The following is a 22,895-nucleotide window of genomic DNA, read 5'->3' as shown; positions in this document are numbered from 1 at the left end:
TGGAAGAAGAGAGCATCCGATGCAGGAATCCAAGACTCTGGTATTCAGGCCGGCTGAGGACTACCTGCAGGCAGATAACCCAAATGTGGTGACTGCAACAGTGAATACACTCGTAACATCTACATTTATGGTAAGTGTACACAACTGTACGTTCTGTCCTGAGAAGGTATTCTTGGGTGAGGCTACAGTCCCTTCCTTATGGATGTCCAGACCAAAGTACCAGATGCACCACTTGATAAGGTGGCCCTCTTCGATGAAGCTTCTTCAGAGCTCCTTAAATCCCTACAGGATAAGGGCAAGGAGCTACAAAATCTTAAACATTTGCTAGTCTCGCCTATTCCTAGATATCATAGGAACTACCCTCAAAGGACCTCCTTTGTTAGGAGGCAATAGTCTCATTCCAACATCCAACAGGGCAAGGAACTGAGTCAACCTAGGAGACATTCCACTCCTAAGAAAACTTCTGCCTCCTCCCAAACTCCCTTTCAGAGGCAGCCTGACCCAGGACAGAGCTCCTCCACTGTGACTCAAACCCATTACCCGACTCCACTCTGTTATCCCTCCGCCTCACGCTTTCCTTACCCTCCTGGTGGAAAATAACCTCAGAAGCTTGGGTCCTTTCCATCATCCAGAAAGGATACTTTGACTTGGTGGGCACTTCCTCCCTTTCAGGGGGTACTCCAACCACCCACAACTCCAGCTTCATCTCTCTCCCCTCCTATTTGTAGAACAGCTTCAAGCTCAGGGCACCATAGAAAGAGTACTTCCAGAATAGACAAACAAGGATTTTATCCAGGATGTTTTTGGTTCCAAGGAAAAATGGCCCTTGGAGGCCAATCCTGAATTTGTCTGTACTCAATCTATTCCTCAAGGTGCCTATCTTCAAAATGCTCACCTTGCATCACCTTCTTACCCCTCATCCCTTACAAGCCTTCATGGTGTCCGTGGATCTGAAGGATGCCTACCTCCATATCCCTATTCATCCCAGCTACATGAAGTTTCTAAATTTTTCAGTGGGTTCCTTGCATTTTCAATTTTCTTTATTGCCTTTTGGGCTTTCCACAGCTCCCAGAGTATTCACAAAGTGTCTAGCCCCAGTCATTGCCCACGGCAAAGTGCAGGGAATTCAAATATATATCCATACTTAGACGGCCTCTTGCTCCTTCACCAGGATTGACCTACCTTCCACCACCACCTAGGCATGGTGTCCAATACCCTGGCAAGTCTAGGCTTCACTGTGAACCAGCAAAAATCTCACCTGACTCCCACCCAAGACCTGGTTTTCTTGGGATGCAGGATAAGTACAGATCAGATGGTTGCCTTCATTCCTTGCCTGAAGGTGGAAGCCATCACGCATTACCTCCATTCACTCCTCTCTCTTTCTCTCCAAACCTTAACAGCCAGGGAATTCTTGGGGGTCATAGGCCACATGGCATCCCCTGATACCCATGCTCCCCTTAGCAAAGCTGCATATGAGAAAGTGTTAGTGGGTACTGAGGGGTTGGTGCAACCAACATTCTCACCCCCTGGATACTCTGCTATGTCTCCTCCCATGCTTTAAAAAAGAGGTACAATGGTGGATTGCAGCCGTAAGCCTCAACCAGGGTATATCTTTGCAGATTACCACACCCTCACAACAAATCTTCACAGATGCTCCAGACCTGGGTTGGGGAGCAGTCCTGCAAACCCACAACAAACAAAACAAAGTTCAGGGAGAGTGGTCTTCCCTCAGACAAAGGGATTGCATCAACTTCAAGGAGATGAGGGCCCTTCTCTTAATCTATTAAACCTTCCATCCAATCCTACTACTAGGCACCTTAAAAGTTGTTAGACAGTATGACTGGCCTATGGTATATCAGCAGCCTGGCATTTCAGACTTGGTCCCTGGCAGCAGAATTGCACATTTACCTTCAAGAGGTGTACATTCCTTCAGCAAAGAATGCCTTCAAGAGGTGTACATTCCTTCAGCAGAGAATGTGATGGTGGACACTCTCAGAAGAACCTCTGCACCCTTCCACAAATGGATGCTTCACAGGGAGGTATTTTTGGATCTCATTCACAAGTGGAGTATTCCGCAGGCAGATCTGTTTGTCTTCTCCCAGAACAGGCAGATGCCTCTGTTTTGCACAAGGGATCCACATCCACAGGTGTGAAGGGTGGACGTCTTCTATTTTTCTTGGGCAGGGATTTATCTTTATGCCTTTTCCCCCTTCACTCTGATTCAGAGTGTCCTCCTGAAGATTCAGAAGGACAGACCAAAAATCCTGTTAACTCCCTTTTGGCCAAGACAGCATTGTTTTCCCCTTCATCTACTATCCAAGGACAATTACCACAGGTTACCCCACTGATTTGACGTCCTCACACAAGATGAGGGGGCCACTCATACTCCCTCAGGTGCTCAACTTCATACTCGCTCTATGGGTGATAAGAGTTCTAATCCCCTTCACACACCTATATTCAGATGATGTACTCCATTTCTCCTGGTACTAGGTTTCCTGGCCTCCTGCAGGACATTGTGGCAGAATGGAAAAGATTCACCAGGTAGTGTCAGAAGAAAAAACAGGATCCCTTTTTTAATCCTGTATCTATGATCCTTTCTTACTCGTGTGAGCTGCTACATTCAGGGCTGACCTACTCTTCTGCGAAGGTATACTTGTCCGCCATTCCACCTGTCTTCCCTTGGTTCCTCCCTTGGCATCCACATTCAGGTAAAACTGTTCTTAAGAGGGGTCCTCCATCAGACCACCTAGAGAACTGATAGCGCCTTCATGGGACCTTCATTTTGTCCTTAAACTCACAATACCTTTTGAACCAGCTCACTCGGCATCTCTGAAACTATGTACTTGGAAAACAGTACTGCTGGTAGTCCTGTCTCCTGGTGTCTCAGAAATCCAGGCCTTGATGGCTAACCTCCCTTACCTCACCTTCCACAAGGACAGGGTCTCGCTCAGAACTAACCCCTCGTTCAAGCCCAAAGTGGTTAATGAACTGTCCTTAAATTAAGTCATTAACCTCCCTGTCTTTTTTTCCTTCAACCACAAAATCCATGTGAATAAACACTATTTGTTTGGTGTTCATAGGCAGCTTAGGTATTACTTGGACAAGATCAAATCCATTAGAAAATCTGACCAACTGTTCATTTCCTTTCATCCAAGGGCTTTGGAGAAGGCAGTTGCAAAACTGACTGTATAGCTTCATGGATTTCTGAACTATCCTTGCCTGTTCTTCCTTTCATGGGAAGGTTTTTATCTACTAATGTGCGAGTGCATTCTACTAGGGCAGCTGCCTCTTCGGCAGCCTTTTTCAGGGGGGTGGACCACGCTTCCATACTGGAAACAGCCACCTGGTCTTCACTCCATACCTTTACCAAGCACTACAAACTAGACTTGGACTCCAGAGCCAGATCTAGGTTTGCTAGGTTTATTCTACAGGGTCTTCTAGACAAGACCCTCTACCTTCCTCCCAGGCTCATACCTAAAGCTTGGGTACTCTCCCTACTGTTATGACTAATGCAACATGAGAACAGAAGGACATAGACTAGTTGTGTAAGAACTTACCATAACCTTAGATGTCCTTCTCTTCCATGTTGCAGTATTCAGCACCCCCCTGCTCTGTGTTGCCCAGCTGAAGTCTTTCCCTTCTCCACATTCAAACATACATGCACTTATTGGGTTCCTTTAGCCTGGTGGCATATGTGGGTCTGAAAAGCATCCCTTTCTTGCTCCCCAGGGGTACTACTGTATGCAGCAGGCATTCCTGAAGGGGGTATGTGCAGATGTCACTCTTATAGCCGTCAGTTTATGACCTTGACTAGCAGCGTAGCAAGTACCCCTGCTCTTAAGACTTTGGTATACTGGCCAGATGTCCGGTGCTGTAGGCAGCAACCTCTCCCTACTGTTATGAATACTGCAACATGGAAGAGAAGGACATCTAAGGTTATGGTAAGTTCTTGCACAGCTGTTCTTTACTTGTGCTAATCCGGCATGATTAGAGCTGGACCCTAGGATGACATGGGTGCCTCCTTCCCTATCACAAATTAATGCAGTAAACACTCCCACCTACATTGTCTTCCACATTCAGAAGTTCATTCTTGTGTGTGAAACTACCTTTTGTTTTTGTATAGTGTTCGCATCCATAAAATTGCATGCGTGATGCAAGAACAGAAGGTTATTTGCACCTTTTAAACATTATCTTAACAGTATGAAGTTCTGTAGGATTGTCATTTATGCAGGCTTTGTATGGGTTAATTTTTCGTAAGGAGAGCTTATCAATACCAGTAAGGTGATAGGTATTGAAGGCCTTTACAAGGTATGTCTTTATGAAAAACTCTACCAGGTTGAGCAGGCAGAAGCTGTCTTAGGAAGCCAACCTCTTGTGTATTCAAGGATACAAAGTCACATTTTTGCATAATAGCTCAGTTATTTACACGCGTCTATACTTGTTTACTGTGATAGTGCAGTAATTGGTATTGACCAATTAACCCAGGCTGGGTGAAGTACAGATCGTTTCACATAAAAGGCAGAAATGTAAACATAATTTAGACTAGTTAGAAAAGCTGTACATGTACATTCTAGTGAATAAGCTGACAGATGTACAATAGTGGAATAACCTTCATTAATACTGGGAAAGGAGAGGAATGGTAAAATGGTTAAGGTGTTTACCTTGTAGACAGGAGGTGTAGGGTTTGATTCTCACAATAGGTAATTGGATAGGCTTAAAATAAGAGTTGGCCTAGTAGTATGTAAACCTATGAGATGTGGAAAGGAGCTAAGGATAGTGTGTTAAGGAATATGTCCTGTGTTGAAGCTGGAGCAGTTGGTTTGGATGAATTACTTTCGAGTTACCTTATGAATTTGGTGTAATTTGATTTCCTTTATGTTGATGGTGAGAGTTTGCTGAAAGAGTTGTTGCCCGAGAAGAGACTGCATGTGTCATGTTGTGGAGTGTGAGTAGTGTCATGTTGAATGGAAGCTTCTCTAAGTCTGGCAGCAAGGGGGTAAATGTCTGGAGTTGTAGTTTGTAGAGTTGGTAGCTTAACAGCAGGGTTAGATCTTTGTTTTGTGGGTAGCTGTTTTTTTCTAGGGTAGTACAGTGATGCTCATAGAGCAAATTCTTTAATGAATCTAGAGGTGGTGCTGGTGGTCTGAAGTTTATAGGTTTTTCTTGGAGGCAGAAGAGAAAATGGGCCGTCCATATTTAAGCTGAGAAAGTAACTCCTTTGCAGATGGCTGGTTGGGATAGAAAAGGGGCAATATTTTGTCTGAGAAGAGGTGGGGGGGGGGGGTTTATTTTTGCATCCACTCTGATAGTGGTAGTTGTGACTGATTAAGCTGTAATTCTAGGTAGCCGAATGTGGAAGCGGTTTTCTTTGGAATAGTGGTGTCAGTCAAGTATAGTCATTCAGGTGAGTGGGGAGGTGTCAGTCAAGTCATTCAGGTGAGTGGGGAGGTGTCAGTCAAGTAAAGTATAGTCATTCAGGTGCTTGGTGAACAATGCTAGTGACATTGATAAGCCTGTAGTTATCAAGCTCATTAGAGGGACTACCTGTATGCAAGGGCATCCCAAAAGCTGTTGGCTACATCTTGGGAATGTAAACAGTGCGGTGACTTGGGTTGAAGAGTTGGAAGGGTTTTGTTAGGTGAGACTTTGAACATATCAACAGACATCCAGTTATGTCAGGACACATGGAACTGATATTGTAACTTTTTGTCAACCTCTTGTCTAGAGTTTGAGACCAAAGCTATAATCACAAGTCTAAAATCAGGAACATTTTTGTTTACACTGTTCATTTTCTAAGTTGCTAAAACAAGTCACTAGGAAGGCTGGTTAAAACAAGATGGCATTACAGTGGGACAGTTTTTTGTGAAAAAATCAGGGACATTTATGTTTACTTCAGTCATGAAATTCAAATAGTGTACAATATCTTCAGCTACCACATCAGAGGTTGCATAGATCTGAAGGTTAAACATCCTGACAATGGTGACTTTTTTTTTTGGTCCTCGTACTCTGACAGGGGATATTAGAACAGCAAAAGTTCTCTCAACTCCTAATCAGTTCCTGTCCATCTCTTGTGCACAACTCCTTTTCAAAAGGCAGTGTTTAGTCAGTATGTATTAATTTGTTACACGTCTCATGCAAGCAGTATACAACTTCTCTACAGACTGCTGTTGAATATTATGCTGAAATGATTCTGAAGATGAGGAAGTGGGTCATTGGAGGCCTCAAGGCCTTGTTTTGCATGCTGCACAGTCTTCCGGTGGTTAACCAGGCTTACTGTCTTATGAGTTATCTAACCATGTGACTGCATTTCCTTTGCAGAGCAATAGCAGATGTAGCTGAGGTTAGAAACTGTGACCTTTTAGGAGATCTCAGTAGAGCACCTTCATATCGGTAGGCTTTTTACTTTTGCACCTCCCAAGGATTCATCTCTAGGTTTTAATGAGGCACTTCACTGTCTGCCAGTGAGACCACATTGGTAAGATGCAAAATGGATTAAGTATTTTGGTTGGAAAGTGTTTTGAAGATCCATCTTAACGAAGTAAAGGCATTTTTTGGACAACAGGTATATACTTTAAGTGTTTAAAGTTTCCTTCCTGTATTTTCAGTACTGGATTAGATGTAAGCTGCAAACTTCTTAAACACTTCTGTATGTGCAGTTAAGCATTTAAGTTTCATAAATGAGGCTGATTTGTGAAGCTCAGCTAAACCCTCCTTCGATCTCATAAAGTGAGCCACTGAAGGATAAGGTTTCTGTTAGTCTTGCTGCAGTGTAGAGTTTGAGCACTTGGAGAGAAACCCTGACTTAGGAAATTTGATCAGGTCAAGAAACTCTGACCGAAGGTGGTCAAGCTTTTTTAGTTTGTGTGCCTCAGTGTCACCCTTTGAGTCAGGGGCAGGCACTGAAAACTGCCGCCAGAGTTTGGAAATCAGGGCAGTCTGGTTTAAAGTAGCTTCTAGCACAATACTTGTACCTTTTTTTCCTGAGGAACTTTTGTTTTTAATGTCAAAATGTATTTATGTTGCAATACTAAAATGTGGGACAGAGGAAAACTGAGGGTCATTTGAACAGCTGTGTTTTGTGGAGCACTCCTTGGATGGAATATCCACATGCTGAGTATAACACTGGTTAACATGAAGTGAGAACTCAAGATTGAAATTTAGTCCTTTTCTTTGTGAATAAGAAATTGCAGAGTTTATAGCAGAGAAATTCAAAAGCCCTATTTTAGGGATATTCCCTTGACCTTTGCTATATGCAAAAGTGCAGTGGGAGGAAAACGTCTGAAATATTCAAACAAGACAGTTATGACCCCGTGTGTGTGTTGGCATTAATAAAATGTATTACTGCAGTGTTTCTTGACACTTGCACATGGGTCCTGTTCTAAATAAAAAGCTTTGTTAACATTAACTAAACCACAGTCTAAAACGTTTGTGGAGTTCCTTGGTGACATCAGGGTAGGCCTGTAGTCAGATGCAGCCTTAGATTTTAATGATGGGTCCCACACATTTTGAAGACTTCCATTAAAGTTTGTGAATGGTTCTTCACACTAAAACCTACCCTGTGATACTGTTCAAAAAGATCAAGTACAACAAATTATGCATTCTTCCTGACACTTAACTGAACTGCTTATTTTGGGCTGTGTATGTGAACTGTCAAGACAAACTGGCTGCTCATTTCTAATGCTGCAGTCAGTATTTCTTGGGCTGCATTTTCCGAGCCTGTATGATGGTCAAGACCATAAATGCATCTGACATTTTGGCAGGGGATTTGATTGTTTTGTAAAGCAGACTTGACAGGTGGGTTATTGAGGTGGCTTGCTTATAGCATCACAGTTTTCTTTAACCACCTACCTTGTCTTTTTTCTGTTATAACTCGTGCGCTGTGGCTGAAATGGGCCCATATTGCATCAATCTACTTTCCCAGTATATAAACAGGAAGTAAATGATTAGGAGCATGTACTCTGAGGAGGAATTCATCACTTCTGGGTGCTGGGGAGGTGTGTGCTGTATCTTTTGCTCCTCTTAGAACTTTGACCATCCAAAAAATGAACGAAAGATATACTGTTCTGCAGATGTTTTATTGAAAAGGGTGACCCCCGCCAAGCCTGTCACATGTTTTCAGGGGGGCAAAGAGGAGACAAGTTGCTAAATTGCCAATAGTTTCTGTAAATGTCTCAAAGTGGGATTCTCCTTTTACAGTTAAGTGGTGCAGTATTCTTACATAAGTCTAGCTTGCAGTCAAGGTCAGGCAGATGTAACCATTTTATGAAATGGGTAGATGTAATTGAATGAGACCATTAAATGACAAGAGTGACCAAGTCTTTAAAATCTGAGTTTCACCACAGAAATATGTACTCTGCCTTGTTAGCTATAATCTCGAGCTTCAAAATTATCAAAGTACTAGCAGTTCTAGTTTAATAGAAAAGGCATGGGATCGAAGCTGGTAAGTTCGAGATAATATCGTACAGATGCATTTTGTATTGTACATTTTGGTTTTCTGTGTTTTATATTTCAGGGCTGTATTTTAAACAGTCCAGAAAGATGAGCGCAAACAATTCAGAAAAAAGCAGAGTTGCCACTGAAGATTAAAAAAAAAAAATAGTTAAATTATGTAAATAAGTTCCCTTATTTTTAGAGGGAGTGATTAGTGGCAACTAAATATTTTATTGTGGCATGGGGTTGTTGAATTATATAACTGTTTTTCTTAAAGTATGTTTTAAGGCGTGAGTTTTGTTTAATTTGCCTGATTTGTTTGGAATTTTCTTGGAATGCTTTCATTACTGGGTGTGGGTGAGCAGAACAGCATGACTAAGTAAAACCTTTAGGGAAAGGACAAGGGAGAAAGGGGGTACAGTACACATTTACATGGTTTTGTAGTGTAAATTGGAAGCTGTGGTAGTGCTACATCTTTACCTGCTATTATTTCAGTGGTGTGTGTGGGTGAACACGATTGTGAGCTGGTGCTATATTGGAATTGGGCAGTAAATTGGCAACACCAGACTTTGTTAGTGGGAAATTATACATATACCCTTGTGTCGAATGTGTATTGAATGCCTACTGCATCATTGTTTTGTGTAGCAAATCTTCAAACTCAGGAAGTACATTTACATACATCTGTGGTTTACATGTTTTAATGTGCAGTACATTCTGGTACTGTAGCTAACAGTTGAAAGCCACATACCTGTCCTGTTATGCAGATCAAATTTCTGCACCATATTTAAATGCTACAGCCTCGTACTTGAAGCTAGAGTGCATTTCTGATGAATGATTTGGTACAAATATACCTTAACTTTCAAGAATAAACTCTCTTGAGAGCATGTGTGAAGATTTACAGCCACTTTTAGCTTGTTTATAGTTTTCAGTATACATTACTGCAGTTCTTAAAGTTGGGTATTTAAGTTATTACTTTAGCTGATTATGCTGCTTTGGGGAGATAAATTCATGTTACCTGAAGCATATGCACTTCTCAGTGGTTAATAGTTGTATATTATGCATGCAGTCTTGAAGACCATTGAGCAGCCTCCAGCTAACCCCAAGCGTAATTGGATGAGTTATTCTCCCCCAATTAGGAAATGTCACGTTTTATGTCAGGGGTGAGTTTGATTGCCTATCCAGTTGTGCCAATTAGTTTTGTACCGCGTGTTGCATTGCTTGATTAGCAGAAGCTTATCCAATAAACTGAGAATTATTTTAAGTTGAGGATTATTTGGTTGGGAATTAATCACTCTAGCATGTATTTCACTGAAAGTTAAGGTCTTTGGTGCAGATGTTAGTGGTACTGCTTATCCATCGTGGGTATTGAAGATCAAGCAAGGCACACCAGTATAAACTAGCTTCTATGAGGCAGAGTATACTAAGAGGAAATGTAATCTGTTAGCCTAAGTTTTAAGCTAGTATGTGTTTTTTTTTTTTTTTTTTTTTTTTTTTTGATTTTTTTGCTCCAATATTTGGGAGACCTTTCAAACTGGGCAAAAAGCTTAAATGGTGCATGTCATAAGAGGTATTCTCCTCTGTGCTGGATTGTATGAAGCAAATGTAGAAAGGAATTTCCTGTAAGCTATGCCTTGGAAAATTAACTGTACTAGATGATTTTTTTTGACAGACTGAAATGATCAAACTGTATAGCTCCCGGTCTCTGAACGTGCCCTGATCAGAGTCCGTTTAAGGGAGTGGCCTTAGATATGGTATGAAGTAGAGGATTCTTGTTTACCAAGTAAAAGCTTTTTATTTTATTTAAGCTTCAGCCCATTTTCAGTGCACCATGTGCACGTCCATTTCAGCCTTCATTAGGGTGTGTGCATGTCACTGGGGAGCATATGATGGCACCCAGTTTATAGTAGTCATCCAGGTTGGTGAGCTATACCCCATTGATATCTGCCTTTACATCAGAATAGTTAATGGCAAGGAGTAGAGAACCCAGGATTGGCGCCTTGGGGGGACTCGACTGGTGATGTGCTTTTTTTTGCAGAAGTGGTACTCCCTGTTTCATTGAAATCAACAGTATTGGGGAAAGACATTTATACTTACCAGTACTGCTTTGTGATCAGAGTTGGTGTATTTTGAGATTTGGGGCTTTCTTTCCTGCCCAAATTGTGTTCCATAGGTTTTTCTTTAGTCAGTAGATTAGTGGTTTGGGTTTGCTGGATTATGCAAGGGAGGTTGCTTAAGAAATGAACTAATGTAGATCAAGTCATGTTCATTTATCCAGGAAAGGGATCTTTTTTTTTTTTTTGTACTAGAAATGTACCAAAACTCGTGTGGAAATGTAATGTAGCTAACCTTAGCCCTGCACTACATTTACTTTTTAAAGATAGCATTCTGATTTACGTGTTATATCAAGTATGTATCCATGAAATTTTACCAACAGCCATCAGATATGTAACCATCTGAAGTGCTGGCACTCAGTGGAGCGAGTCCTAAAATATGGAGACTGGCCAAATAATAGAATTAGGAATGCCATGTCTGAGAGCCATTTCCCGGAATATTCCCTTTTCTTCAAGTTATGGCAGTCTCTACAAGTTTAGGTGGTGGTTGAGGTTTGTCCTCCACGTAGGGAGTGTAGGGGGCAAGAGTTTAAAGAAGCAACACGATGTTGGAGATTCTTTCTGCAGTTTGAGTCTTTTTTTCTGTGTAGGCACTCTGCATTTCAAGTCCGTACATTCAGTAGGAGTCAACTGTCAAAGTGCATTTGAGATGAATATTATACATTGGCTGTAAAACTATATTCAGGGCCTCTTGACAGTGAGAGCCATTTAATTTTGTAGCTTGTAATTAATCCCTTTTCATGTCTGGAGTTCAACATGTGAAGGTTGTAATCCATTAAGTTATCAATGCATCAGAAAGAAAACTCGTACAGTTCTTTTGAATAGGAAAGTTTTCATTTTCAACCCTTAATGAATATTTTGTCTACTTTTGCTGGTCAGCCAACAGTTTATTTGTATCCAGTGCAGCATGCAGCCAACAGTTTATTTGTATCCAGTGCAGCATGAAGATATAGTTGTCATTGCATCTAAAAAAAACAGAGAACATTGCGTAGCTGCGTTTTTTCCTGTAAATTATACACAGCACCACAGCAAACCAATAAAAAGCAGATGGCAAAGAGCGGTGTAAAATCCAAATAGACTTTTCAAACACTGTCTGCAGACTATACCTGTGGTGTGGTGCTGTTATACATGTTTGTTCATACTACTTTGTTTGTGGTTGAGCACAGCTTTACATTCAGCAGGACTTGTTTTACCATACACACAGTTGTGTACATCATATTTTGAGTGTTAAAGATCAAAAGTAAAACTAATTTTGTCGGATATTTTTAGTTATTTGTTGAAACGCATACAGTGTTTCACTTATTCAGAATACTGCATGAGCCAGTAGTAAGGGTGAGCAAAACTATGCCTTTCTGAACAAGGCAGCCTGTCTGTGTCCTGTCCTGAAAAGTTTGTCTACAGTCCGTATTGACATCTGTTTATGGAGTCCAGTTTAGATTAGAATGGCTATTGGATATTGACCTTGCAGCAACTTGTAAAATATTTTAATCCGTTTTATCTGTTTCATGGTAAATATAAAAAAATAAATGTTTGTATGACGTGGCCTGATTGTTTTAAGATGAAATTGGATTACCTTTTCTTTATTAAAATTCAAAAATGTGGGTGCACCTTTCCCTTTCAAGCTAGGAACATAAGCCAAGGTAGCCTAATGGATAAGGCGTTGTCCTTCTAAGCAAGGAATTGAGTTTGAGTTCATATAAGGTAACATAATCTTGATAGAAGTAGAGATTTTTAGGCTTCCTATTCACATTAAGTAGGGCCCTTCCCTGGCCCTCTTCAAATACAGTTTGGATCAATAGATGTGGAATCAGAAATTTACTCCTGGAGGCAGTGCCCATGTCCCTTATGGACAAGGGTAATCCTGTAAAATACTCAATGCATGGGCAAAAATGCATGCCATCTTGCCTCTAGGGGCCATATATTGGGTAAAATTGAATAGCAATCTCCTCTGAAACTGTACATGTATAAATGTCCTAGTACCATTTTCTGAAGTTTTCGTGAGAATATCTCCTGTTTAAAGATCTAGTTGCTTGTGTTTAGAAAGCAAAGATGGCTGTCATTAGTTTTGGGGATTGTAGAAAATGGTCAATATCGAAGATGTTAAAATTTAATGGTCTGTAGTGATCAGTACTATCCCTTTAAACTAAAGTAATGTATGAACGTATCTATGGTCTTTTGCTGATTTGAGCATTTTTTCCTTTGTATTTTTTGTAGAGCATCTCCTGACTTGACATAAAAGGATATTTATTCTTCACCAGGGCTATTGGAAGATCCTCCACTTCAGAAAAGATTGCCTTTCTTTCCTCGTCCTAATTTCCAGCTTGTTTTAAAGGACTTTTCAAGAAAGTGACAGAACTGGAGCTGCTCATTTGTCACCATTTTTCTACCTTGGTTTAGGACCATTGCTAAGGAGTTTCAGCTGGGATTGGCCTCCTTTCTGAAGTCCTGCTTGGCCAGGATTACTTGGACTTTATTTCAGGACATCTCTGGACCGATAACCATGAGTGAATTCTGGTTATGTTTTAATTGCTGTATTGCAGAACAGCCTCAGCCGGTAAGTATAAGCATGAATGAAATATGGTATCTTTTGTTCTACAGAGATTCCAGTTTATAATGCAGGGTAGGCAAGACCTTCCTTTAACAGTAAAATGTGACTGGAGAAAGCAAAAAGTTTAAGCAGTTAACTTATTATTTCCTTTTCTTTTTCTGTCAATGGGATCTCGAGAGATGTGTATATCAAATTTCAAGCTCAAGTATTGTGTAGTCCTTTTGAAATCCTGTTCCCATATTTCTGCTTGCTTCGATATCCTTTTTGTAACCAATGTTGTAGTGTTCATTTGTGTAGTTTATTCTTGTACACCTTTTTCTAGAAGTGGTTTTACTTTAAAGTGTTTTGTCACGCTTGCATGACTGACTTTTTGCAGCTCTGAGCAGTGTAGAAAGCACTGATTAGATCTTTATTCATTCTAACCGCGGACATTTTTATTGCACTAAAAAAAAAAAAAAAAAAAAAAAACAGAGAGAGAGAACACTGACTGGGATGTATAGTGGAAGGACTGTATATACATGAAATGTGTAGTCAAAGGATCAGTAAGTCAGTCAGATGCAAAAACAACGTAAGATAGGTTTCATTTTAAATGTCATCGTGAAGGAGCAGTATAGCTTATTTAGTGTAGGTAATGCAGATTTACCCATGGCTGTCCTTAACTGGCCACGTGGGTTTCATTTTTGAGGTCAACCCACACTGGCTGTGAGTAAATTCTGCACTATCCCCCACCTAAGCATGAATTCTTTGCTAAGAGCATGGCTTGTACTAGCAGATAACTCTAACTTTTAGTTTAACCTTGAGTCATCCTGAACCCCTTTTGAGTTTGCTGTCGCCTTTGACATAAGCATACAAGTGTGGTAATATGTAGATAATGTAGTAACAAGACTGCATTATGAGTATTCTCAGAAATGAGAATGCTGTGTGCAGTATCAGGTCAGAATATAAACCCAGACGAACATCAGGTAGGCATCCTAAAATACATCTATTTCCAAGTGGCTTACTGCTGATGATGCTATTAGAAGGGTATTTATTTTAGTGCCAAATTCCAGTTGAAGCATTCCTTGTTTTTATGTGCACTAACCAGACAGTAGTCTGTAGTGATTTGAAAATGCAGCATGTTATTCAGAGATTGTGTTGAAGCTGCTCTGAATGCTATCCCTCTACTAGCCCTGGTTGATGTTTCCCTTCAAGTCCTGTTTCTGTAAGCTTTAAGTACATGTAATATGGAGAAACTGAAATTGGTGGTGTGAGTGGGAATTGACTGAGACAAGGTATTCTAGGGAAGTTTTGAGATGTGGGAGACTAAACTGATATGACAGATTCATAATGGATTTAATGTAGATGGATTAGTATTGGAGTGTAGTGTAATTTGGGGACCGTAGGTCATGTGCATGACTTGCTTTGAAAGTGTTCATTTAGCTTTCTTTACCATTTGCTATTCAGCTAAGTGCACTTGGTCTGAAGACCTTTTTCGTGTATGACCCAGGCCAAAGGCAAAATATTCAATGTTATGTTGTCCTATCTCGCCTTCATTCTTACAGTGATGGGTTCGGAGCTGATCCTCTGCTCTGACTCTGCCGAATACACGATAGCTGAAAGACTCAAACTTGGTAGGCCTTGCTGTATCCCTTGTAGTGGTTTTGTTGTGTCCTTTTCATATAGCTTGATAGTAGCTCGTTTAAGTTAGAGAGCTCTTCGCCTGTTTTAGTTAAAGGGCTTGTAGTTGGTGTTTTTTCTGGGATTTAGGGCCGTTTTAGTTAGAGGCCCTGTTATCTCCCTTTGTCTGCTCAGTGTTTCCTGTTGTAGTTAGTTATATATCAGTAGTTTCAGTGTTTAGATTTTTCTGTTAGATTGTGATCTTTTGTCATAATCTTGTCCAAAGACCCAAAGTAGAGGGAACATAAGCCTTCGGGCTTCAAGAAATGCCAGAAATGTTCCCAAAAGATGTCTTATTACTGACAGTCATGTCATCTGTGTTTATTGCCTTGGGAGCTATTCATTTGCAAGAGGATTGTACATTCTGTCATTCCATCAGTGCCAGGGTTTTACAAGAAAGGAGAAACAAATTGATCCTTAAGGGGCTCTTAAAGCCAACTTGTGAGGAAGATATCCACATTTCTTCCTCTTTTTTTTCCTCCTTCAAAAAAGGACAAACCTCAAAAGAGACAATCACCTGCTGCATCGGCTCATTCAGAGCTTCCAGTTAAGTTACTTAAAATATCTAAGGCTACTACCTCCTCAGTTCCACAGTCTTCGGAACCATCTGAGGTTATTTTGATTGAGAAACCTGGTTCTTCGGCTTCAAAGTCTTTGGAGCCAGTCTATTGAGATTCCACCGGTCTCTCCCATTTTGCACAGGTCTTGTTTTCTGTCCCTATCCTCCAGGTCTCTGACTATGACGTGGAATGGGTGGTGCGCAGACTCTTGAAGTTGCCGGCACTAACCAAATTATTTTCGGCTCTGACCCATCTGGTCCCGAAGCCTACTATAGCCATTGTACCCACTGTTGTTCCTCCTCTGAGCCAAGCTGAACCTTCAGAGCCGGAGTGCTTGGTGCCAGTCACTGTGGATCAGTCTATTCCGAGACCCCCTTCAGTGGTCACTGAGTCTACCTTTGCTCCAATAGTAGCTGCGCCGTCCAGAGAGTCTGGGTTCCCCGGTCGGCCCTGAGGAGGATTCTCGGCCCCGATCTTTGGTGCAGAGCCTACCCCTTGGAGTGTCCACCCGGGTGAGCTCTGCTCCTACATCATCCTCTGGGCTGGTCTTGCTGGGTCTGGTGGCTTTCTCTGTCTCCTCAGAGCCAAGGGAGTCTTCGGAGCTGGTGGAATCTGCCTTTGAGCTGATGAGTGTGCCATCTGCCCCTGCAGCTCCACATAAGGATACCAGCACTCGTCCCCCTAAGGGCACCGGCTACTGTCTCTGCACCACCCATTCCACAGGTCAGCAGAGATCCAGAGTCTCAGGATCCCCTATTGGGTGAACCCCTCTCTTCCAAGGCCTCCCCAGAATACTGTTCTGAGGAGCTCCCTTGGAACAGAACTTGCAAGAGGAAGCATGTAGACTCTCCAGATGAGTTTGTCACTTCAGACACTGACCTCGAGGTGACCGAAGGGTCCCCACGGTCATCCTCTGATATCTCATTTGCAGATATTCTAGAGATCCTGAAGCAGAGAGGCGGCTGGCAGGCCTCTACTCCTTCTAATGAGGAGTCAGTGTAGCTGAAGGCTTTTGGATCTCAACCTTCAGCCTTTTGGGTGTCTCCGCCTTTCGTCGAGCTAATGGACTCTGTCAGCTGAAAGGCGTGAGTCACCTGACACAATGGAAACATCCCACTGAGGCCAAACAGTCTTATCGGTTCCTTCCGGAAAGGATTTCCTCACTAAGGGGTTACCTGTAGAGGCTATGGTGGTGGCAGTAGCCACCAAGAAGGATCTTTCAGAGACATCCTCATCTGTCCATCCTCCGAACAAAGACTCTCGAATGATGGACAGATACGGGAAGCATGTTTTTTCATCAGTGACCTTTATACTTCCATCGCTGAACTACCTCGCTTAAGGCTAGAGAGAGATCTCCTGAAAGAACTAGGAGATACTCTACAAGGTACGTTGGCTGTGGGGGGTGAATGAGAAGTTCTCCTCCCAGCTAGCCACCTTAAATTCTGTCATCAACTCCTCCATGAGGCTGATCTCTTACACAGCTGATGGAGCGAGCAGGGCAGCAGGTTCCAGAGTTTCCCTTGGAAGACACTCTTGGATACGCTTGTGCAATTTTGCAGAGCTCTTTAAATCTACCTTTACTAATGCCCCTTTTGACAGTTCTTCATTCTTTGGACCCAAAGTAAGACATTCTCGCCCGATGCGAGCTGGAAGGAAAATCTCTGCTGTTGGAGTACGTTTTTCCATACCTTCAAGACCTTATCCTAAAGGTCAGAAGAGTGGGAAAATGTGGTTCAGAAGATCCCAGAGAGTTTTCCAGGATGCATGGGGTGAATCCTTCCCTAGGGGAAGAGGGAGGTAATGGTGGAAGCTGCCCTAGAGGCAGAGGGGACCCGCAAAACCAGGGTGACCGTGATTCCTTTCGTGGACGCCCCTGTCAGCACTCCTGAAAGGAGGCCCCAACTGCTCTACTCTGGAGGCAGTCGGGAGATGTTTATCTATGTACCCAGAAACCTGGCAAACTATCACGAGACAAGTGGGTACTAAAAATAATATCCAGAGGATATTCCATTCCCTTTTCTTACCCTATCCCACAGAACAGAACGATCCCAGATGTTCAACCCAACCTAATGGAGCAAGCAACTATAGAAATTCAAAAGTTGCTGCACAAGAGTCATCCAAGAAGTCCCTGCAGACCAAATAGGATTCAGAACTTACTCAAGATTCTTTTTGGTGCCAGAAAGAACAGCGGACTGGAGATGCATATTAGACCTAAGCAATTTAAATGAATCTGTCAAGAAGTCCAAGTTCTGAATTGTGACACTGCAGTCTATACTTCCCTTTTTAGGGAAAGACGATTGGATGTGCTCAGTAGACCTTCCAGATGCTTACTACCCCATAACAATGGACAGGGCATTGAGAAGGTACTTGCGCTTCTGACTGGGAAGCCAGTCATCCATTCCGAGCTCTGCCATTTGGTTTCACTACAGCCCCCAGAGTGTTCACCAAATGCATAGCAGTAGTCACAGCTCACCTGAGGTGTCTTAAGATTCTGAGCTTTCCCGATCTAGACGACTGACTCCTATCTGCCACCACCAAGCATCTACTCCAACAAGCCAGGGGTGTGACCTTGGAAATTAGCGCTCAATTTGGTATTAGTCAACTTTCAAAAATATCTACTGCAACAAGCCAGGGGTGTGACCTTGAAAATTAGCGCTCAATTTGGTATTGGTCAACTTTCAAAAATCTGCCTCGTTGCCCTGTCAACATATTACATTTCTAGGCACCGCTTCCTTGGTAGCACATCTTCCAACAGACAGTTTCAGCAGTCAGGCAACAGATTCTTCTTCCTCCCAAGACCAAGGTGAAAGCAAAGATGGTCCTAAAATTATTAGGGACAATGGCTTCCACAATAACACTGGTTCCCCTTGCCAGAATGCATATGAGGATCCTTCAGTGGCTTTTGTTCTCCCAATGGTCACTTCAAGAGCTTCCTATGTTGCACCTTATCAGGATAACGGAATCATGCAAAAATGGTTGATACACTCCAGCCATGTGACCATAGGGAGACCCTTTGTTCCACAACAACCTTTAGCTACAGTGACCATGGATGCTTCCCAGATAGTGGGGACATTATCTGGGGAAAATAGTCCAAGGTATATGGCAGGAACGCAAGGCTCGCTTGCATATAAATGTCCTAGAGCAGTGCTTCTTGCATTGCAAGCACTTCACGACTCTTCCTCTAGGGACAATTGTGATAGTCAGACAATATGTCTGTGGTTTGGTACATAAGCAAGCAGGGGGGGAAACCAGATTTTACCCCCTTTGTCGCGAGGCCCTAAGAGTTTGGCAACGGGCAGTTTCTTCCCAGTGCTTTCTAATAGCAACGCACATTCCGAGGAAGTCAACGTGATAGCAGACGACCTGAGCAGGGCAATACTAATGCCTCACGAGTGATCTCTCAATCAGAACGTAGTGGAAAACATTTTCTGAACATGGGGTCTGCCTTGCTGCGATCATTTTGCCACTCCCATGAATGCCAAGTGCAGCAACTACTTTACCCTAATCCCCCCACCGGGAGAGACGAAAAGAGATGCACTTGCTCACGCTTGGCCCTCGGGACTTCTGTATGCCTTTCCTCCATTTCCTCTCATACCCAGAGTCATACAGAAAGCACAGTCCTTGGGAAGCAGGATGATTATCATTGCTCCTTACTGGCCTTGTCGAGTTTGGTTCCCCTTCTTTTGGCCTAAACTTCCAGAGAAGCCTTGGACTCTGGACCCAGTTACAGTCCTGCTGCACATGTCAGGTGCGCTTAATCCTTCTCTCCACACCCTCAACTTGACAGCTTGGCTGCTCCACTTCCCAGTTTAGTCAGGCTTCAGAATTTCACTCCCAACAGTTAAACATATCTTGATGTCCTCTCATAAAGCTTCCACCCGAAAACTGTATTATAGCAAATGGAAAAGCTTTTCTCTCTGGGTTCCAAACAGAAACATTGACCCTTTTTCTGGGCCTATTCACTCTCTTGGAATTCTTGGTGGAACTCTTCCAACAGGGTTCAGCTGCAGCAGCCATCAGAGTACAACTCGCTGCAATTTCATATTTCCACATTGGTGATCCTACTTCGAACTTAATGTCACACAGGTTGTGTAGAGCCTTCTTGAAAGGTGCCTCCTTATTAAGACCTCCCTTTAAGGAACCCCTTCCTCCTTGGGACTTTTATCCAACGTTACCACCTTTTGAACCTTCTTCATCTTCAGACCTAAAGTTCCTTTCCTGGAAGATCATTTTTCTGGTTGCTATAACATCTGCTAGAAGGGTATCGGAGTTGCAAGCCCTATCTATCAAACCGCCATATCTGATATTTCATAAGGATAAGGTATCCTTACGAACTAATCCATCCTTTTTACCTGAAGTCTCTTCAACTAATGTAAATCAGTCTGTTGAGCTTCCAGTGTTTTTCCCTAATCACAGCAACAAGGCAGAATACAAATTACATCAACTGGATGTGCACAGACAACTTAGATTCTATTTGCATAGGACAAAAGATTTTAGAAAATCTGGCCAGTTCATATCCTTTTCAGACGCCGAAAAGGGTAGGCCAGTTTCTAAAACTACCTTTTCCAACTGGCTCTCAAACTGCATTACCTTCATCTATACCTCACAGAGATTTACCGTTTAAGGTTAAGGCTCCTTCCACTAGAGCACTAGCTACATCTTCTGCCTTTCAGGCCCGATTCCTATGGATAATATTTGTGCTGCAGCTACCTGGGCTGCTACTCGTACATTTATCAGGCATTATAAAATGGATTTGGCCTCCAGGGACAGGGCCTCCTTTGGGTCCACTGTGCTTAAAGGTGTACTGATGTTCTTCGTATTTCACTGTTGCAGTCATTACATTTGGGTAATCCTTCTGGCAGGTTGCCCTCAAGTCGGCCTGAATTTCAAAGTCTTGGGTCCTGTCGGCTGCGGTCACCCCTTCCCTGACGTCAGGTAGTCAGGGGTATAAAAGAAGCAGCAGACGCCATTTTCTTCAGTCTTTCTTGCCGTGCGGTGCCCGAAGTGCCAGTCGGCCGACTCCTGAGATTTTCGTGTTCGAGTTTCAGACCTGAAGTCTTCAATAAAGCTAAGTACCCCGTTGGGGAAACTTTTTTTCTTGCTCCAGACCAATGTCAGAAAAAGTTAATTGTATTTCTTGTGGAAAGCAAATACCTCATAATGACTTTCATTCTTACTGCATTCTTGCCTAGGCCCTGATCACAACGTTTCTGGTTGTCTGTTTTGTGCTAGATTTAACCAATGCACTATTAAGCGTTGGTATGATTTTGCTTTAAACTATTTTGGACGTCTGTTTAATTATCCAGAAATGTCGTCAGATAGCCATCCGACTACCGGAGTTCACAAAAAACGCAAAGAAAAGGCGAGAGATAAACAACAGAGGTCCAAAATCGACGACTAAGCTTCTCTTAAGCCAGTCGCCGGTTCTCAGTGAGGTGCTTTCACAGCCCCTGACTCCTGCTAGTTTAAAGTCGCAGGCTGCTACCGACTCCCACGTGGAGTCTGCTATGCCGCTGGAAACTCGAGGCATTGGAGCCTCGGACACTATTCCCTCAGATGGGTCTGGAAGCCGTTGAGCAGGTACCGGCTTCTGAGGGTGTATTCAGATCTAAATATATTTTACATTAAACCGATTTCAGCTTCAAAGGCAAAGAATAAAGCACCTTCTAAAGCAAAGAAACTCAAGAGCCACGTCGACAGGCCTCTATGCCCAAACAAACAGATGCTCAAAATGGCCGAAGACTTGATTACTTTGATCAGGGGTTCCCATCCCCCTCCTGATAAGAGGCCTAGGCAAGAGACCGACTGTGAATCTTCAGATCAGGTTTCTATTTCTAAGGATTCCTCTTCTGATCAGGAATTCCCCCCCCCCCCCCCCCAATGAGGATTCTGATGCTGAAGAATCTATACTTTTAGCTTCTCCTCCAGAGGACTATTCTTTTGGGGAAACCTTGCATACCACGAGGGAGCATTTCCACTGAGAGAGCCAAGATTTTTCAGAATCTAAAAAGAGGCTCGAGGATTTCCTTTTACTACCTCAACACAGGCCTGTAGCCATTCCACCTGTTAGACATTGTAGATTGTGTGTTTTCGGAGTCTAGTCTGACCCTTGACTCCTTAACTCCAGCTCCTGTTAAGCCTGACAGATATTACAGGGTTCCTGACTCTCATAAATTCCTTTTTAAAAACCCTGCTGCAGACCCAGAAACAATTTCACAAGGTCCCAAAGGAGTTGAGGCTTCTGCTGCAAAAAACCCTACCCCCTCTGACAGGGATTCTAGGGCACTGAATAGATGGGGAAAGAAGGTTTACACATCTGCTACCTTGGCTATAAGGGCCTTAAACTGTCAGTTTCATATGCTCAAATATCAGCAACATGTCATGGCATTGCTAAAACAGAAAATGTTGTTCAACTCAATGTGCAGAAAACTAGGAAATGCAGGATTTATTGCATGCAGCTGAACAAGTTGGAAAGCATACTTTGCAATGAGGTTTTGATTCTTTGGAGGCCTCCTGCAGGGCCGCAGTTACGGGTTCTGCAATTAGGAGGCGTGCTTGGTTAAAGGAACAAAATCTGTTCGATCATGTCAAAGTTAAATTATTAGATGCATCTTTGTAGCATGATACTTTGTTTGGTGTTAAGGCAGAAGGAGGTGTTAAAGAAAACTGAGGGCAAAACTAAATCTATGCAAACTATCAAGATTTTTTACAAGTACAACCACCTAGGTTTAGTAGACACTGGCCTACAAAGCATTGGTCCTTTCCTGTGTCAGACAGATCTCAAAGGGGCAGATCCCAGGCACAAGGTTCATACAGGTCAAAGCAGTGGGGTGCTTCTACCTCCAAAGTTGGAGAAGACGAATCACAACCATACAGGAAACAGTCATAATGACTTCCCCCTGCCTGCACCAAGCACTTATGTCCTGGCAGCACCCTTAGGGGGAAAATTAGCACTTTTTTTCTCAAAATTGGCACATTATAACCCAGGACAAGTGGGTTCTAAATATCATATCACAAGGGTACAAGTTCCATTTCCATACCCTGTCAAAGGCAAACGGCTGGCCAGATCTGCCAAAAAATCAATGGGCAGAGGCGCAAAAACAAGTCTCATCCCTCATGGACATGGGGGCCATTCAACAAGTACCAGAGCAAGAGCAGGGACAAGGATTTTACTCAAGACTGTTCTTGGTACCCAGAAAGGACAAGGCCTGAAGACCAATACTGGACCTATCTATTCAGAACACATTCCTGGATGTACCAAAATTTAAAATGTTGACTTTGCAGCAGGTTCTGCCCATGCTGGGCAAGAATGCTTGGCTTGTGACTTTAGACCTAAAAGAGGCATACCTGCATGTCCCAATCAAACAGTCACTCAGAAGATGCCTCAGATTCAAGGCTGGCTCAGTGCAGTACCAATTTTCTGCACTGCCCTTTGGCTTACCTACTGCGTCCAGAGTCTTTACAAAGTGCCTGGCACCAGTAATTGCATTCTGCAGACAAAGAGGAATACAAATATATCCTTAATTAGACTGTCCAAGTCAGAGTGCAATGACATTCTTCTACAGCATCTGGCATCTGTGAAAAGACTTC

General features: G+C 42.7%; 1 protein-coding gene across 3 annotated transcripts in view; it reads left to right on the top strand.

Annotated features, from left to right (window-relative positions):
• Positions 1–6,420: 6,420 nt before the first annotated feature.
• Positions 6,421–22,895, top strand: part of CDC42SE2 (CDC42 small effector 2) — a 288,901-nt gene continuing 272,426 nt past the window's right edge. Inside the window, exons 1-2 of one of the 3 annotated variants that reach the window (XM_044060816.1) lie at positions 6,421–6,562; positions 12,756–13,095. In XM_044060816.1, coding sequence (XP_043916751.1) covers positions 13,042–13,095 — 54 coding nt within the window. In that variant the 5' untranslated portion in view covers positions 6,421–6,562; positions 12,756–13,041. The remainder of the gene's footprint in view (positions 6,563–12,755; positions 13,096–22,895) is intronic. The other 2 variants (XM_044060814.1, XM_044060815.1) reach the window with 2 other exon arrangements.

The sequence above is a fragment of the Protopterus annectens genome, chromosome 2.part0, assembly GCF_019279795.1.
Source record: "Protopterus annectens isolate FY-2018-M chromosome 2.part0, PAN1.0, whole genome shotgun sequence".
Classification (NCBI taxonomy): Eukaryota; Metazoa; Chordata; order Ceratodontiformes; family Protopteridae; genus Protopterus; species Protopterus annectens.
Note: the sequence above shows the minus strand (reverse complement) of the source record. Positions and strands in the feature narration are given on the sequence as shown.